Raw genomic sequence first — 14,625 nt, 5'->3', positions numbered from 1 at the left:
TTTTAAGAAGAAATCTCCAAAGACATAACGTTTATTATTTTTCCCTTTATTGCAAATGGCAGAGTTCTGGTGTGTGTGTGTTTATTTTATTTCATTTTGGTTTTTGGTCTGTTTTTTGCCCATGGTGATACAACACTGATTGGAAAGAGGATTTTCTAAACCATTCTGGCCTGATATATTTCAGTATCAACATGTCCTACTGAGTTAAGCTCAACCTCGTCAACACAGTGTTGGTGACCTGCATTAAAAGTCTTGAGCTTCTTAGTCTCTTGACTTTGGAGTCCTCATATATGGGCCTTTATATTTGGGATTATTATCTGAATTTGAGGCACTTAGCTTCAATCCGCTCTGCCTTTAATAAAGAACCTGAGCTTGGGATACTTTCACAAGTATCTGAAATGAAGTAGAATTGGTTGCCCCATCCAGTCTGAATAAAATTCTCTCTACGTTTTCATTGTAATTTGGTTGTCAACTGTCATCTATCACAGTTTTTTGGTGTGTATTTTTCCTCACTCCCACCATTGCCATTTAAAAGAAATTATGCCAAATATCTTAAGCAGTGTGTTTATTACCTGTTGTGACCTGTACCCCCTTCTGAGATAAGGGGATAGGTGTGTTAGCATGTGTGTATGTGTGTGTGATTTCCTTCCACTCCTCCATCGTCTAAACTTTAAAAAAGGAAAACAGGCGTTGAGGATTTTTGAATTTTTCAAGGGAGAAAATCTCTTAAATACCCTGGATTTAGTGGAGGAAAAAATAACTATGAATTGTTCAGCTATATTTAAACGTGGTAAAAACAAAAGTTTGACAATCTCATTTTGCTGTTAAAAGAATACAAAACAAAATAATCTAACCCCATTAAAATGGGGAATGGAGTTGGGTTTTTTTTTTTTTTATTGTACCATGAAGAGGAGAAACATTAAACATTATTTTGAGCAGATGAGACATTTTATTCCATTTCTAAATAGGGGATGGGAGGTAAAACTGTTTTGACCAGAATATTTTTTGTCATTTTGGGAAAATGTGACCCAATTTTCTTAAGTTGCTCTGTCCATAGAAGGAATGATGTTTTTTGTTTTGTTTTGGTTTGGTTTTTTAAATGAGGGAAATTATATGTGCTTACAATAGGACAGTTAGCACCAAGTTGGGTAGGTCTCTCATTAGGCTGTTTCCACTTTAAACATTTTCTCTCTCTCTCTCTCTCTCTCCCCCCTTCTCCCCCCCTTCTCTATATATAATATACATGTGTGTGTGTGTGTATATATATATATATATAAATATATATGTGTGTATACATATATATGTATGTGTATATATATGTAATATACATATAAAGTTACAATGCTAAAATGGTTAATAGGTTTTGACAAGAGATTGCTATAGCAGAAATGTGTCAGTGACCACTTTATTCTTCTTTGAGTTGGTTTTCTGACACGATAAACCCCTTCTTTCTCATTTTTTGTTCCTTTCTTCTCCCTTCCCTGCCCCCTGGGTGTACCTTTGTCTATGTACAGATATTTTGTAATATATTAAATTTTTTTCCTTTCAGTTTATAAAAATGGAAAGTGGAGATTGGAAAATTAAATATTTCCTTGTTACTGTACCACTTTTGCTCCATTGCATTTCCTTCTTCTGTAGCCTCTAATCAGGCATGATAATATGTAAAAGTCATTTTCTTATTTGAAATCAGGCATTCTCAATCTAGTGCCCTATAGACTTGAAACTACAGAATTGGGTGTTTTCCACTTAAGGGGCAAAGCAGAGGCAAATGGTGTTTGAGAATTAAGGAGATGGGGAAATTTGGAATTGAGATGTAATTTTAAAGAGAAAACTGAAGTTGAAGTCTGTGAAGAACAGTTGAAACATAACTCATGCAAGGTTATGCAAATAAATGATTATGCAAATTGTAGCACTGACAAACCACAAAAGTTGAGCTTCATGTACCCTGGCTCCTCCATGCAGGAGAGGTAAGTGGGTTTGAGCTCAGCTGCAACTAAAGGAAAATAAAGTAGGAAACCCTTTAAAGTGAAGGAATAGCATAAGTTTCAAGCCAAACACTTTCCGTTCCTGTGATGGTCTCTATCAAAGAGATTAGATATAAACAGTTGCCTTTTTCTCCTAGTTGGCAAGCCCAGGAAGCAAGTCAAAGACTCACTTTGTCAGAGCTATGTTAGTGGCAGATTCTTCTCTTATATAAACTTCAGTAAATCTATCCATCCTGCATGGCAAAGGTTAAGTATTAAGTTCTTCCTAATAATAAGTTTATCCAACCTATGAATCTAATAAGATTCAAAAGAAAGTGAAAAGAAGATGTAGTTACCAGAAAGTTTAAAGAATTTAGGATGAGAAGGACAGTTCCTTGTTGGCCAATGGAAAATTGGTAGGTAGACATAGAAAAGGAGAGCAAAGATAGGAGCTCAAGAACAGGAAATTAATGTTTCCTGTAGCTTGTACAAGGCTGCTTTTTAACTTGCACGTCTTTATTAAAGACCCATTGCTTCTTTGCCCATGACCCTAGTGTTCCCCTAACGTAGAAGTGTTTGGAGCAGAATGAATCACTTTACTAGATATTTCTTGGGGACATTTTGCTAATACTATCCTGTCTTATTTTGATGACCAAGTCCCAGCAAAAGCAAGTTCTAGACAACCTAGCAAACTGGGCCAAGAGTAAGGCACTCCTGTCCATTGATTTCTCATTAGCAGTTAGTAAGAAATGTCTGGTCTTTAATATTAAATATTCAGACCCAATATTTACTACAAGTCACTAAACCTCTCAGCCTCAGTTTCCTCATCTGTAAAAAGAGACTACTACATGACTTCTAAGGTCCTTTTCAGCTCTAAATCTAAGATCCTTGGAGTCTCCAATACTTCCTTTTAAGAGCACCCCTCTTTTTTATATATATGATGTAATCTTGCAACTCAATTCCACAAGTTCCCCTGCCACTTTGACATTTATTTTCCACAACCTTAGACTTTTCCTGTGTTGTAGGAATTTATCTCTAGTGGAGTCAGAGGAATTTCTCAGCCTAAGATATGGAAAATAAACTGGATACTTTGTTATTTTAAAAAAAGAAATTAGCACACAGCCTTACCTCTTTTTGGTTCTGCTTCATTTCTTTGTTCCAGTCTCGTTTTTTCGAAAGAGCCTAGGGTAGGTTGGAGAATGAGGAAATGCTTTGGCCTTCTTTCCCAGGAGAGGTTCAGTGCCCTCTCTCTTGACTTTTATCAAGGAGATGAGCAGGGCAGTGTTGGGATATGATGCATCCGAATTGGGTGCTGGTCCCAGGTATAGGATTTTCCTTTCTCCTGTTGCTAATGTCCTTAGGAATATTTTCCAGATACAGTGAGTTTATTCCAGAAAAGGGGAGGCACATGGCATGGTAAATGGGAAAAAACAAAGATTTTGGAGTTATTTGGCCTAGGTTTGGATCTACTAAAGATCTTCATGAACTTGAGCAAGTGTCATGCCTTCTCGACCTCAGTTTCCCAGGAGGAAATTGAACTAGATGATCTCTGTTCTTTTCAACTAAGTTTTTTATGTCTAAAGAGAGACAGGCTTGGTATGTGTGACAGTTATTGACATTATCACACAATATATAAACTTTGTGCCAGCCTATGCCTAGGCTTGCCAGAGGGATGCATTTCCCTGCTGGGTACCCAGGGCTAAAGTGGTTGCCACTGGGACTCTACAGGAACACGGCAATGTCTTAGAAAGATTGTCCACAGGATGGTATGCAAATTTTCAGCTATTTGGAGTGGGGTACTTTGTAGGACAGAGTAGAGGAAAACAAATGAGACTATAATACATTAGAAGGACTCTGACTGTGCTGGAAGTTTTATTTATTTTGTGAGAAGGTAGAATGGAAGAAAAGATAAATTGGTTTCTTGAGTGTCCTCCAGCTGGGCAAGAAGGCAGCAGGGGTAGTCTTCCTGTACCACCCCAAGCCAACTCTAAGGCTTGTTTCTTCTATCATTGACATTAAAAAAACTCAGATATAGATGGTGTCTTTTGGACACAAGACTTGGTGTGGCTGAAGGGGAATGGTATGAGGGGGTGGTCTTCTGCCCATGGTAATATCCTGGTAATTAATTCCTGGGGCACTTAGATCTGAGCCTGGAAACTTGATTTCTCTTATATGTCCACCTCAGAGATAATGTTCTAGAGCCAAAAAGGGGATAGAAGCTAGTTTGGGATGAACAGTCTGTGTTACTCTCTAGGAAGGGTTCACTTGGGGTAGATTGTCTTTTAATGGATCTTTTCTTACCTTCCCTGATTTTGTTAGCCCCAGAGCTGTGCTGTAATTTATTCTTCTAGGAAGAGAATACATGGGCGTGACCTATAATAGAAAAGTTATATTAAAATGCAAAGAACTTTCCCAGGAGAGTTACCCTGGAATTTCTTTGGAAATCTTGCTCTGGATTGGTTTAAGTGGGCTTTGGTTTGAAGACAAGAGCATGGTTAAAATGATTCCTCAAAGGTTCCTTCCTACCTGCTAGTCAAAGAGAAACCAGAGACTTTCTGTGCATATCCCATTTCCCAGGGAGTCAGGAAGTAATTTCTTGTCTCTCTCCATCTCTTGAGAGACTATAAAAGGATAAGAACAAGCATTAACTAAGATAGAATGGGTCAAAAAGCCTTGGTTTCTGAGTGAGCTTCAAGTCAGAGAATAGTCTGATGAGCTCTTTCCAGGAGTAGATTCTTGTACGCTATTAACATGTGAGACTCCTTGAGTGGCTGGCTATAAACTAAACTTCTGAGACTAAAAGGGTTAGAGAATGAGGGAAAGTTGAAGTGATTGATGAGGCAAAGTAATATGGGGCTGTGCTAATATGGATAGCCTTTGACAAAAGCCAGTAGCTCATTAATTGACTGCAAAAGAGGCTCATTGTAGTAGATGCTTGAGAATGAGAGCAAGGATTTTTTTTCCCCTCAGCTTTCACTTTTTCTAGAAAAAAAATTAGTTAACCCTGTGGGTTAGCTAAATATTGAGAATGAGAAATCTTGAGTCCAAAAATTCAAGCCTTTTCCAGCTTCAGGAACACCTGACTAACCCTATACTGGAATAATTAATTTCTGCTAGGTGACCTAAGGAGTAAAGGAACATGGAGAGTAAAGAAGTTAAAGGAAAGAGGAAGAAATACAGAATAAAGGAAACAATTTACGATATCCAAGAATCTAGAGTGGAGGAGAACATTTGAATGAATTTTTTTTGTTTGTTTAGATACAGTTTCTTTTACAGAATTATTATTTTAGTTTTCAAAATTTATAAGATTTTGCCTTCTTGTCCTTTCCCTTCCCAAGATGGCAAGTGATCTAATATAGATTATACAGTCATATTAAACATTTTTCCACAGTAGTCATGTAGTGAAAGAAGAATCAGAACAAAAGGCAAAAATCATGAAAAAGAAAAAAAAGTGAAAATAGTATGCTTGGATCTGTATTGGGACTCCATAGTTCTTTCTCTGGATGTGGGATTGCATTTTCTATTACAAATCTTGGAATTGTCTCAGATCTTTGTATTGCTAAGAAGAGCTAAATCTATCACAGTTGGTCATTGCACAATATTGCTATTACTGTGTACAGTGTTCTCCTGGTTCTGCTCACTTAGCTCAGCATCAGTTATGAATGATTGATTTCAAAGGAGAGGTGAACGTTTTTTGTGTCTTAGATTCCCCTTCTGGTAATGTCTATGGACCCTGCTTAAAATACTGTTTTTAAATATATAGGATTACAAAGGAACCCTATTAAATTGAAATAGTAATCAAACAATTTTTCTTAAAAGTTCACAGATTATAGGTTAACTTTTGCTTTCTGGGAATCCACTGTGCTTCAGTGACCAATAGTTATCCCCCTGAGGTTAGAAGTATAGGACTGGCATGATAGATTTAGGTTTCAGGAAAGTTTAGGTTGAGGAAATCCTACTTGAGAAGGCCAGGCTTAGTCAGGTACAAAATTCATATGATGACCTTGATTTAACTTTTTTTATGCATGCCAAGTGAGTTATTCTGGAATAAGAAAGAAGAATAAAACCCATTTGAATGGTTGAGGGGTAGGGGAAGTTGTCTTACTATAAGTGAACCCTAACCAAGTTCCAATGGGTTTTGTCCTCTTCAGTGTACCTCTAAATACTTGATTAAGGCTAGAGAAGAGTAGACAAGACAAGATCCTAAAAGATTGAAAGTATCAGGATGTTTGACCTAGAGGAAATGAAGCCATAGCATGGAAAAGTGGGTCACCTTCTACAACACAATTACTTTTACAGTCTTTAGTCATTCATTTAAAAGGAATTGTGTGGAAGATGGTAAGATGTGTCTTTTTATTATTATGGAAGGCCATCCTTACGAAGGTGAAATTAAAATTAGGAAAGCTTTACCATGTAGTAAACACTGGAACCTCATGAGGGGTTGCCTTGAGATCTCTCTATCTGGAGACTTTTAAAAATGGGCACAGATGTATCTGAAGTTCAGGAGATGAAGGTCTGGGATTGTGATTCTGATTCTAGGGATTCAAGTCATGGATTGTGAATGCAAGAAGTGATCATGGGAACAAAGAACAGAATAGTCCTCATTCTAGCACTTCCCCAAAGTGGGGAGGTTGAACCTTCACACCCTTTGGGGCTTGTTTGAAAGTTGAGGTATATGACTTTTGGTGGGTAGTATTTTTTTTTCTTTTTGTAACTTGCTTTGAAGTCAGACAACTGAATTTGTGATTTTGAAGACACATCCAATGCCAGATTGGTGAGGGGAATAGTCTGAGAGGTGAAACAACATATGTATGTCCCTGGTTGTTTTGCACACATCTGCATACATACTGAGCACATACTATCCTCTGTGCTGTTTCTTCCTTTCTATTCCTTCCTTTAGTCCTTCTTGAAGGATGCTCAGGGCCTCAAGAGCCTTTGAACTGGTGATATCAGATGTAAGAAATCAATTTTTCTAGGAAAAGGCAGTATGGTATAGTAGGAAGGACATTAGACTAAAAATTTGTCTGACCTCTTAGTTCTTGTCCTTATTTATAGAATTTCAATGAGGGAGCAATAAACAATAGTAAGTGTCTAATATCTACATATTTGAACAGAGTCCTGAGGAGAAATCAAAGATGGACCCATCTTTTTTTATTAATTTTTTTATTATTATTATAGCTTTTTATTGACAAAACATGTATGGGTAATTTTTCAACATTGACCTTTGCAAACACTTCTGTTCCAACTTTTCCCCTCCCTCCCTCCATCCTCTCCCTTAGAGGGCAGGCATCCCATACATGTTAAATATGTTAAAGTATATGTTAAATACAATATATGTATACATATTTATACAATTATCTTGTTGCACAAGAAAATGGACCCATCTTTTAAGAAGCTCCTGAATCCTACTGGAGAATGTGGGAGGCAGAGACAAGAACCTTAACAACAACAAAAAAGCAACTTCAAGAACACTAATGAGTAAATGTTTATTTTTACTTTTGGATCAGGCCTGTGATTTGGAAGGATGGGAGAAGAAAGACTCCCAGTTTGGAATCTCCCTCTAGTGATAGAAATCATTAATTCTGTAACTTACAATCTTAGAGAGTTTCCTGGGATACTGAAAAGTAACCCCATTTTCACAGTATGAGTCAAAGACAGAATTTAAACAGGTTTTCCTAACTCTAAGATATCATTCTGATAAAATGCCTCTCAGCAAACAAATCAAAATACTGAGGGAAATGAGAGTAGAGTAGGACAGACTTCTTGAGGAAAGTATATTTTGAGACATTTGGAAGAAGAGGAGTGATATAGGGTGGTAAGAAATAGAGCTTCTAGATACTTGGCCTGGAACAACCAAAGGCATGTGAATGAGAATGAGCCTGCCCTATGTCAATGAGACTGATGTGATTAGAACCAGTTGATACTGAGAAATGAGGCAGGTGATTTAGGGCAGCCTTGGAAGTCAGTCTTCTAGCTTGACAGTTTAGAGATACTATATGATTTTGAGCAGAGGAATGACAATGACATGTAATTGTCTAGTCATGAGGTAGGTGATGAACTGGACTAACATAAATACCCATGAGACTAAAGGACAGGATTAGAGGAAAATCTAGAAAGATACTTTTAGCGGAAATAATGAAAGTGATAATTCCATTGTTATGAGCCTCAGAAAGTGATTATATGGTGATGTGGGAATTGAGAAGTGGTATGTTTTGGTTTTGGGTAGGAAAGAGCATTTCTATATATATGAATCTATAAGACAGGATAATTTTCAGCATGGAGGACATATGTAGTGTGAGGCTCAATAAGGTAAGCACAGCAGAGTGGCAACAGCCTTGGATCTGAAGGTCAAAGAACAAAGTTCTAAAGTTTTGGCTCTCCTGTGTTAGCTGTGTCACTTAGACAATTAGTTCACTTCCTCATTCTGGCCTTCACTTCGCCTTATATATAAATGAAGGAGTTGGACTTGATTTGATCCATCCCTTCAAGCTCTAAATCTGTAATCCTTAATCTTTTTTGCCCCAGTCTTCCCACTGAAGATAATAGAACTCATTTGAAATTCTGGAGTGAATTGTAGTATTCTTGGAGATGGGAAAAATAAGAGAAAGGAAGACGCAGTAGTAGCCTTTGTATCTTCATCCCAATAGCCTTGTTTATTGGAGGTATGCCTGACAGGTTTTTGTCAATTTGTCCTGGTCTGGGAAAGAAAAATGTGAAGTTTTGCCAATTTTTCTTTCCCCTTTAGAGCTTTGAAAGTAGGGTGTATCCAGCCTGTGACAGCATCTGTCTATGGATACAGCACATTCTTACTGAGTGCTTGGAAGGCCTTTCTCTCTCTCTGTCCCTCCCTTGGGGTCGTTTGTATCTCCTTTTTTTTTTTTTTTTTTTTTGCTCCCACAGCCATAAAGGGGAGGGGGGGCTGTTTATTAATTGGGTTGGGAATGGGGAGGGGACCAGCAGGGGACTCTTTAGTGTATCGGGCGGGGGTCTTGCTGAACGAGCCCATTAGCCAACCCCACCGGCAGCTGAAACGGGGCTGCAGCCAAGTCCTCTCTGTTTCAAAAACTCTCCTTTGCCCGCAGCAGATCAGAACAAGGCCTGCGGGAGCCCTTAGCTCCTGATTGCAGCTGTGAGGAAGGACAGAACAATTTATAGGAAGCCAAGTGGCTCCTGTCTTTCTCTCTTCCTCTGACTTTGGAGAGGAAAGAAGGCTGGGTCATTATAATAGTCTCATTTCTTAAACACATACCTCTGAAGGGTTTCCTTAAAGGAAATGAACACAGCCAAAAAAAAAGTATCTGTATTAGGGGAGTAGTAGATATAATATTATGCTGTGGACTTTTAAGATCACATGTTCTTCTGCCTATTTAGTCACATTATATGAAGGATCACTACCTAAGAACAAAGGCCAGTGCATACTAATAATATTGAAGTTAGAAGAGGGTGTTGAGGTAAATGTCTCACTTCTTGTTCCCATCTAAGTAACTTCTCTCTGCACTTCAGCAAAGTTTAAGTTGGAGAAGAAAGGGCATGCTTTTTTAGAATCACTCTGGACAGAAAAAGAGGCTCTAAGAAGGCTTTTATATAGGTCCTCACTAGACCTCACTCATATGTCCTCTTTCTAAGTAAGAGACACAATAGCAGGTCTGTCACTTTCCAGAGGCTTAGATACTTCACTGCTAAGTGTTCTTCAAATGGGGTTCTGTCGAATGATAGAATCAGGGAATATTAGAAAGTAAAGGAACCATAGAGATCACCTATTATAGCCTCTTAGTTGTATAGAAGAAAAAGGAATTCCTCTCAGCCAATAGTGAAAAGAATAATTTGTCCAGAGGTTCCCTGGCTATTTAGTTGGAAGAGCTTAGGATCGGGAGTCAGAACAGAACTCAGCTTGCTGCTCTTTCTACCGAACCACTTTTTTCATTTTATATACACATATGTATTTATACATACACATATATGTGTGTATATATACACACACACATATACACATATGGAGAGAGAGAGACAGGGAAATGAGATACCCAGGCTGATGTTTGGGAGTGGTGGGGGATTTATTAGGGAAAAGGAACTAGAAGCTTTCTATGCATTTTGCCACTACATGAATAATATGCAAATGGCATACAAATTGAGAGAAAAGCATTTCTAGTCGATCCCTAGCTCATTTGGGAACATGACTATTTATGCTTATGACTGAGGATTCTGATACTCTCCATCCTTATTCTTGAAGTCTATAAGGAGTGGTGGTCTTAGGACATCCCCAGCCTCCCACCGGGGAGTGATATGGCCAAAAAAAAGGGATTGCTAGTGGCAGGAGAGATTTCTTTCTAAGTTTGTACATGATACAGATACGATGAAATGCCAAGGAGGGAGAAGGAAAAATAGAGAATAGACTCATAACAAAGTTAAAATAGTTTCTGAAGCTGCAAAGGTTCCACTGGCACTCAGAACAATGGGATTCCCTTTGAGAATATAATGGTACATATATATGTCTAGGGGAGGAGGCAGTACTGTTGTAAGCCAGTACTTTGCTTTGTGTGCATAATTTAAGAGTCAAATTGATAAGGAAAGTGAAAGGTTCCTCATTTCTAGTATTTTCCAAGATATAAAGAGATTAGAGCCAGTTAGAGAGCTTGGACATCAAAGTCCCTAGTCAAGGCCAGGGGTACAGAAAGAAACAGAGTGAACAAGTCTGCTGAAAAGGTAGAATCCAATTATTACCCGTTGTATTTCCTTGTATTTATCATCTGGTCCTGTCCACCTCAAGGCTGATGGGAGTAAGGCAAGGCAAAAAATGGCGTTGACCTTTATGTAGATTAGTCTCTAGCTTGAGGGCAGAAAATATATCTCTCAATCACCTGGATTACACCAAATAAACTCAGCGTTCAAGCCTTTTCCTAGGTTTTTTCTAAAACTATGTTTCAGAGAAGTTAGAGTATTCTACAAAGGACTGTGATAGGTTTACACAGCATCCATTCTCTGACTGGAACTAACCAACCCAATGTATGCTTCACCTTTTCTGTAAAATTTGCACGTATAATTTTGTGATTTGTTGCTTTATTATTTCTTTTGATTCACGTCTTGTCTCCTTCATTGGACCAGTTGCTTTAAAAAAACAAAACAAAACAAAACAAAAAAAAAAACAGAGATCTATGTCTTTGCCATCCAAGGGTGGGAGTAATTATAATGGGAGTAATTATATCATATATTTGTATAACACCTTAAATTTTCACATGTATTATCTCAACTGAGATATAATAAAATATCTCGCCTTAATTCTGTGAATCAGGCAGCTAGGAGCCTATGACTTATCCAAAGTCACATAGCAAGTCAGTAATAGAATGAAGACTGGATTCCAAGTCTTCTATTCCACAATGCCTCTAGGAAATGGTGTCTGTTCTTTACTCAGTTCTTCAAATGTCTAATATGAATGAATGAATATCATTTATTAAGGGCGTACTTTGTATAAAGTGCTAAGTGCTGGGATACAAATAGAAGAGAAAAACAATCCCTCCCCTTAAAGAGCTCACATACTAGTGGGAAAAACAATATATGTTGAAAGTTTTAGTTTTACATCAAATGGAAGGGCCCTCATGATCCTTAGGATACGGGGATAAAGCTGATATTAATACCTCTTTTTTAGCATCATGTCCATTGATAAAATAATGTTTCTGATTTTGGACCATATGACTAGGGCAAAGATTTTGTTGTCAAGAATTTTCTTTTCTGAGATTTCAATGGATATGGTTTTAGTGTCTGCAGGAGCAGTTGTCAGACTGCATCTGAACAGGGGCTATTTCCCAGGATGATGGCTGCACTGAGCTAGAAGCATTGCTAGTCCCAAGGGTCTTGGATTTGGGGTCCTGGGTTTTTTCACTAATCTGAAGCTTATCTGTCAAGCATATACTGCCTCCTATGTCTTCTCTTTCTGTATGACTCCTAGATGTTAGGAGTTAGGGTTCAAGGAGCATATATCAATTAAGTGTTCCCTGCTGGGAATAGCTTCTCTGATCTAGGGTTCCTTCCTTCGTGGTTATAATATTGACCTGCTTGTCTTTTCTTTCTTTGTAGAACAAGTTAATAGCAGGAAGGAAGGCTCCTGAGAAATGGGCACCATGCCTACAATAATCTAACATTTAGAGCCCTGGCAAACCTCTTGGCATCCTTCTGGAGGTTTCTGGGATTCTGAAATCAGGTAAGAGAGTCTCACAGCTTGGTAGGATATCCCTCAAATTCCCCTTTCTCTTGTCTCAGTGACTTAGGAGAGCCAGGCTAAGCTTTTTTTTTTTTAATCTTTTTTCAAGATCTCTGGAGAAAAAGATGATGAAGTCCTGATTTGGTCATTAATCCTGTTACTACAAATACCTCTTATTTAGAAAGTCTCACAACTACTTCCATATAGCAATCTATTTCTTTCTCATTGTTCCATTCTCACTATCTCACCAACTGTTTACTGCCTTTTGGATATCATCAGAGGCCAGTAGCTAAGTAGTCAGTAATCATTAGTTTTCTTTTCTCCAGGCAAGGTTTCCATCTTTTCACACCCTACTACTCTTTACTCTCCGCTCCTTTCTTCTCCTCCCCTTTTTTGTTAAGTGGGGAAGGGGATTGGATGGGTCTGGGATTTCATTAATTAGAATTTTCCATATGGAAACTTCCTGCATATCTCCTGGAATTTTTCCAGGTACTGAGAGATTTTAGTGATTTACTCATGGTCACCTAGGTACCAGGCTTTTCCTCTTCTTCCTTTCAGGCAGGGATTCTTCATTTGGGACTAAGACTTCAAAGAGTATGTGAACTTGAAAGGGAAAACAATTACATCTTTGTTTTCACCAAACTTTGTTTTCCTTTGTAAGTCTTATGTATTTTATATATTTTAAAACATTCTTTTTTTTTTTTTTTTTTTTTTGAGAAAGAGTCTTTAGACTTCACCAGGCTGCCAAAAGATAAAAAAAAAAAAAAAAGTGAACAGCTGCTTTCTTAGGGATATTCAACTGGAAATGCCCACTACCTCTGAGCTCTTGGTCTCCATTTGGTCGCATTTTGATTATCATAATACTGTGTCTTTGTCACTTAGACACTATCCCTGAAGAGACATCATACATAGTATAAAAGATAAAGGAATCTGGGCTGGGGGATTAACTACTTGGGGTCTTATCCTCATTCTTTCACTTACCCACAGCATGAATTTAGAAAAGTCACTTAATCCCTGGAATTACCATTTCTTTTGGGTACCCCATGGAGTTTAAAGGATCATTTTAAATAAAGGTTACCCCAGAATAGGACCATTTAGCCTAGGTGAGGGGACAACACATAAGAGACCTCAGAGCCAGAGGAAGGGGTGGGGCTGTCGCTGTCTGAATACCCCTAAAGGAATAAGCAAGGCAGTCTGATGGAATAGATAGAGAGAAAGTAGGAAAGACCTATCTTCATCTTCTTAACTAATTTACTTTTCTACCTCTCTTTCAGGTCTTGACAAAGACCCAGCACATCCTGGGTGGTGAGTTCAAATCCTGTTCCAGAATCTATATAGACTTGGCAGCTGTCTTCTTCTTTTACTTCCAGCTCCTGGCCCAGGCAAGTCACAGTGAAATAACCTTATATAAGTCAACTTGGTGCCCTGCCTGCCTCTAAACAGGACTTCCTGACAGCCAGCTCAGAATAATATAATGGTAAAAGTGTCTTTCCCCTTCTCTCTCCATATTCCCAAAGAGAAGACAGTCCTTATTCTTTGATTACTTCCTGCCCTAGTGGCATCCATTTCTGATCACTTAAAAAAATCTTCTTGCTGCAGCTTTATATCCCACAAACAGAAAAGAGTCAGTTTTCTCATTTGATGGGTATGGGAAGAAGGGACTAGTAAAACACAGTATGGAAGATAGGAAGAAAAGGCCCAACCCTGCACGAACTAGCCCTTTTCCATCAACACCAGAAACCCTAGGGAGTCATTTTACCCAGTGGCCTGAAGACCTGAGGGCATGTCCAGCCAGCTTGGAGAAGGGAATTTGGATATGCCCCCAAGGAGAAGGAATTGAGGCTGTGAGATTCCACTAATTCCCAGAACTTCCCCAGGGACTGCGGAGTATGTTGGCCATAAGGAAGAATCAGTCACCAGATGTCACTCCATCAGAGCTCAGGTGTCCACCTGGGCCCAGTGCCTGTGGAGAGGCAGGAAGGGATCAGGGCATTTCCCCATCTCCAGGCTAGTCCTTCTCTGCACTAGGCGTCCTCCCTCTCCTGGTTCCTTCTCCAGTCAACTACCCGTCCCTCCCACAAGGGCATAGTCCTGAATGTGTGTATCCAGTGGGGACTGAGTGCTTCTCTGGCAGCGCCCTGTCTGAACTTGCCAGGCCTGATGGAGTGATAAGGCAGGTGCCACAGGGTCAAGAGATGTCCTTGGAGCTTAAAAAGCAGCAGTTAGGTACAGAGTTCTGCTCTGCCCACCTCTGGCACCACCTGTCAGCCCATGCAATCTGACCAGCTGTCACCTCTGAGCTGCGGCCTTGATGGTTAGGACAAGGGATGTGAATATGGAGTGGGGGTGGGTGCAGTTTTGATTTCTGCCACACGAGGGCACTGCCTACCAATTTAAAAGCCTGCCCCATGGGCACTACTTAGAGGGTAGAACCTGAGTAAGGGGGCATGTTTTCTCTGAACTTCT

The 14,625-nt window shown here is 39.0% G+C and overlaps 1 protein-coding gene across 3 annotated transcripts in view; it reads left to right on the top strand.

Annotated features, from left to right (window-relative positions):
- The window catches only part of CDK12 (cyclin dependent kinase 12), a 58,771-nt gene extending 45,231 nt beyond the window's left edge, over positions 1–13,540 (top strand). For all 3 annotated transcript variants that reach the window (XM_051994621.1, XM_051994620.1, XM_051994618.1), the window contains 2 exons: positions 12,036–12,159; positions 13,434–13,540. In XM_051994621.1, the coding sequence (XP_051850581.1) occupies positions 12,036–12,067 (32 nt within the window). In that variant the 3' untranslated portion in view covers positions 12,068–12,159; positions 13,434–13,540. The remainder of the gene's footprint in view (positions 1–12,035; positions 12,160–13,433) is intronic.
- The last annotated feature ends 1,085 nt before the right edge of the window (positions 13,541–14,625 follow it).

The sequence above is a fragment of the Antechinus flavipes genome, chromosome 4, assembly GCF_016432865.1.
Source record: "Antechinus flavipes isolate AdamAnt ecotype Samford, QLD, Australia chromosome 4, AdamAnt_v2, whole genome shotgun sequence".
NCBI lineage: Eukaryota > Metazoa > Chordata > Mammalia > Dasyuromorphia > Dasyuridae > Antechinus > Antechinus flavipes.
The sequence above is the reverse complement of the archived record's forward strand: the minus strand, read 5'-3'. Positions and strand labels throughout refer to the sequence as shown.